Here is a 5,000-nt window from a genome sequence, read left to right on the forward strand (position 1 = left end):
CGGTCGGAAAGGAAACTTGAGAAAAAGTTGCAGGGAGAAGGATAAAACCGTAGGAGGGCAGTTTTGAAATTAAATCTTTGTGCCAGACTCTATCAAAAGCTTTTTGATATGTCTAACTCGACAGCAAAAGTTTCATCGAATTCTCTAAAAGAGGATGGCCAAGACTCAGTAAGGAGCTCCAGAAGATCACCAGTAGAGCGTCCTTGACGGAAGCCATACTGGCGATCAGATAGAAGATTGTGAAGTGATAGATGTTTAAGAATCTTCTTATTGAGGATGAATTAAAAACTTTAGACAAGCAAGTTTGAGGGATTACAACGGTCACGCTTTTTTAGGAACAGGCTGAATGTAGGCAAACTTCCAATAAGAAAAAAAAGGTAGAAGTCGATCGGCATAGTTGAAAGAATAGCCAGACAAAGTGCAAGTATGGAGGTACATTTTGAGAGAATAATAGGAATGACCCCATCATGTTCATAAGCGGTCCAAGGGTTTAGGCCAGATAAGGCATGGAAAACATTATTCCAACATTTATATCTTCAATTTCTTTCAGAGAGCACAAACGTTACTGTAATTGACGCTTTGAACGCAATACTGGAAGCTTCTGACTCGGACATCATTCTGCACTTTAAAGAAGCAGATGTTCAGGTAAGATTAAAGGCCTACAACTACGACCACAACTTTTTTTTTTTTTTTTTTTTAACGAACATTTCTGTCATTTATATATTGACCATTTAATTTCCAAGTTTAGATCTTAATTCTTGAAGATTTCAATGTTCACTACCAGATAAGTCTTGAAATAAAATAGCCAATTGTCATCAACACAATTATACATTTTATAAACTCTGCTTCGATACTCTGGCTTCCAACATCATATTCGATCTAACACATCACCCACGGTCAGGCCTTACCTCTCCACGAGCGGGATCACAAAAGGTTTATCTTTGTCACCACATCCTTAGAATTTACTATTTACATTTCTATTAAGTAATGAGATTTTTAATATCTCACGTAAATAACTGCTATGTGTATTCTTTTTTTGTACTTGCTACTTTCTTTGTCACTCATTAAAAAGCCCTATACTATGTTCATGTTTGGTTGCATGTTCAATTAGTTGTGTACAATGTGCTCAATGAAATATTCCTATTAAGTATTTCCTCTCTCTCTCTCTCTCTCTCTCTCTCTCTCTCTCTCTCTCTCTCTCTCTCTCTCTCTCTCTCTCTCTCTCTCTCTCTCTCTCTATATATATATATATATATATATATATATATATATATATATATATATATATATATATATATATATATATATATATATATATATATATATATATATATATATATATATATATATATATATATATATATATATATATATATATATATATATATATATATATATATATATATATATATATATATATATATATATATATATATATATATATATATATATATATATATATATATATATATATATATATATATATATATATATATATATATATATATATATATATATATATATATATATATATATATATATATATATATATATATATATATATATATATATATATATATATATATATATATATATATATATATATATATATATATATATATATATATATATATATATATATATATATATATATATATATATATATATATATATATATATATATATATATATATATATATATATATATATATATATATATATATATATATATATATATATATATATATATATATATATATATATATATATATATATATATATATATATATATATATATATATATATATATATATATATATATATATATATATATATATATATATATATATATATATATATATATATATATATATATATATATATATATATATATATATATATATATATATATATATATATATATATATATATATATATATATATATATATATATTGTCATGGACACCGTCTTAATCCCGTTTAATTTATTATTTCATTAGGTGCGTAGCCTATGGCCACCCATCGCGGGCCCCTCGGCTGTTCTGCTGAGCAGACAACCCACTCACAGGGTTGCCAGAACGTGCCAAAAATGGCATTTTTTGCCATAAATTTAACATTTTTCGAAAATATGCCTTTTTTCTTTGGCAGTAGTATAATGGTGCCATAAAAATGCCAATCTTTGTCGCAGAGTTGCCATGAAATGCCAAAAATTACAATTGCGTGTATATGACTGGAACCAAAAATCATACCCGTATCGCGTCATTCGCGTATTTTTGGTGTAATGTTTATAACTTTAAGAATGCAACAGGTACGTGCTGCTTCAGAACTTTGGCAAAATTAGTCTTAGATAAGTTATGCCTACCTATTTCAAATGCATATGTTGAGAGAGTTTTTAGTCAGGCTACCCTTGCAAAGACTAAGGTAAGAAATAAGATGGGGCACAAGTTATTAAAAAGCATTTTGATGATTAGATCACACCTGATGTTGAATAATTTTTGTTGCAAGGATTTTGTTGTAACAGAAGAGATGGTAAATAGATTCAATTCAAGTATGTATGCACATGATACAAATGAAGATGATGCTGATACATTTGATGATGTTGAATTAATTTCTGAAATTTTGCAGGAATAAGTGTGTGTGTGTGTGTGTGTGTGTGTGTGTGTGTGTGTGTGTGTGTGTGTGTGTGTGTGTGTGTGTGTGTTAATATCAGCCCAAAACAGTAGCATTATTTTCAATAAAGGATTATCGCTTTTAAACAGGTAAAGTTTTTTTTTTATAATTTGAAAAGATTTAATATTTATTTTAAATAAAGGATTGTAATTTTTTATTTTAATTTTCTCTTTCCCTTGATAAGTGCCATAAACTCTGCCATTTTCGAAAAAAAAATTGCCATAAAATGCCAAAAATCATGAGCACAGCAGCCAATGAAATATTGCGGGACCTGGCAACCCTGCCCACTCACTCCCTCTTCTCGCTTCTCGTTGCGACTTGCGAGCAGGACCCAGTACAGAGTTAGCCTTCAGCGGAGATAGACACCCCTCTCGTCGGTCTGGCACAGTGAGAGAGACGCGTTTTGGCTGGGCTTTCGAAGTCCTCGCTAGTCATTGGTCTGGGAATTGTGCCCTCCTGTCGAGTAGCTGGCTTGCTACTGGGTAGACCCTGGCTGTGTAGAACAACGGGCTTGTTGTTCTGAGAAAGTGTGGCCGGTTGGGGCTGCATTTCTCGTGCGTTCGTCCACTCGGGTGTGGCGACGCGGAGAGACACGCTTTGTCTCGTCCTGTTTGTTTTGTTGGTGGCCGTGGTCACCAGTGTGTTTGGTGGGCGGCTGTGTGCCCCCACCATCTGTTGTGTAGTATCAGTAGTATACTGTTTATAGTACCGGCCAGTCTTCAGCGGAGTTAATACGTACGTTCTCGGGACAGTAAGAGACACGTGTGGCTGGACTGTGCGTTACCAGTACTCATTAGTCATCGGTCTGGGAGTTGTGCCCTCCTGGTGAGTAGCTGGCTTGCAACTGGGTAGACCGTGACTGTTAGAGCAACGGGCTTGTTGCTCTAGGAGAGGTGTAGTAAGTTTGGCTGCATTTCTCGTGCGTTCGTCCACTCGTGCTGGGGGCGCGGAGGAGAGATACACTTTGTCTCGACCTGTTTGTCGTTGTGGTGGCCGTTACGCCGTAGTCACCAGTGGGGTTTGGTGGGCGGCTGTGTGCCCCAACCATCTTTTGTATAGTTTCAGTAGTATACTGTATTGTAGTGGTAGTAGCCACGCACACTATTGAATGCTGAGAGGCTTCATGTCGGCCAGTGGTGCGTAGTTGTCGCACCACATCATATATTGTAGTAGATTGTAGGCTAGGGGTGTCAGTCTGACAGGTGTTAGGAAGCACTTGTCGTAATAAGATAGTATAGTAATATACCGCGCGCGTTGTTCCGGTCTGTGAGTTATCACAGTCTGTGGACAAGGCGTGCGGAGAGGCATTAATACTTCATAGAGGAGTGGGTGGAATAGTCCTTGTGGGCGGTTTCTCTAGGGGGTATTAAGGCTTCGCCCTGTTACACATAACATCTACCATTTATAAATTCTACTTGGTTAGGTACAGGAGGAGAAGGAGTTGCTGAGGAGATTCGCTTACAGTGGGGGAAATTATACACTGTTGGCGACCTTGAAAGAACCTGAGGGTTACGGCGGCTGTGAGTTATAGTAGTGGGGACTGTGTTTTATATATATATATATATATATATATATATATATATATATATATATATATATATATATATATATATATATATATATATATATATATATATATATATATATATATATATATATATATATATATATATATATATATATATATATATATATATATATATATATATATATATATATATATATATATATATATATATATATATATATATATATATATATATATATATATATATATATATATATATATATATATATATATATATATATATATATATATATATATATATATATATATATATATATATATATATATATATATATATATATATATATATATATATATATATATATATATATATATATATATATATATATATATATATATATATATATATATATATATATATATATATATATATATATATATATATATATATATATATATATATATATATATATATATATATATATATATATATATATATATATATATATATATATATATATATATATATATATATATATATATATATATATATATATATATATATATATATATATATATATATATATATATATATATATATATATATATATATATATATATATATATATATATATATATATATATATATATATATATATATATATATATATATATATATATATATATATATATATATATATATATATATATATATATATATATATATATATATATATATATATATATATATATATATATATATATATATATATATATATATATATATATATATATATATATA

General features: G+C 29.4%; 1 protein-coding gene across 1 annotated transcript in view; it reads left to right on the forward strand.

The window, feature by feature from the left end:
• LOC123514024 (probable glutamate receptor) overlaps window positions 1-5,000 on the forward strand; it is a 77,129-nt gene that overhangs the window by 29,342 nt on the left and 42,787 nt on the right. The window contains exon 3 of the mRNA XM_045271594.1: window positions 551-645. Within this exon, the coding sequence (XP_045127529.1) occupies window positions 551-645 (95 nt within the window). The remainder of the gene's footprint in view (window positions 1-550; window positions 646-5,000) is intronic.

Source organism: Portunus trituberculatus, chromosome 5, assembly GCF_017591435.1.
Source record: "Portunus trituberculatus isolate SZX2019 chromosome 5, ASM1759143v1, whole genome shotgun sequence".
Lineage (NCBI taxonomy): Eukaryota > Metazoa > Arthropoda > Malacostraca > Decapoda > Portunidae > Portunus > Portunus trituberculatus.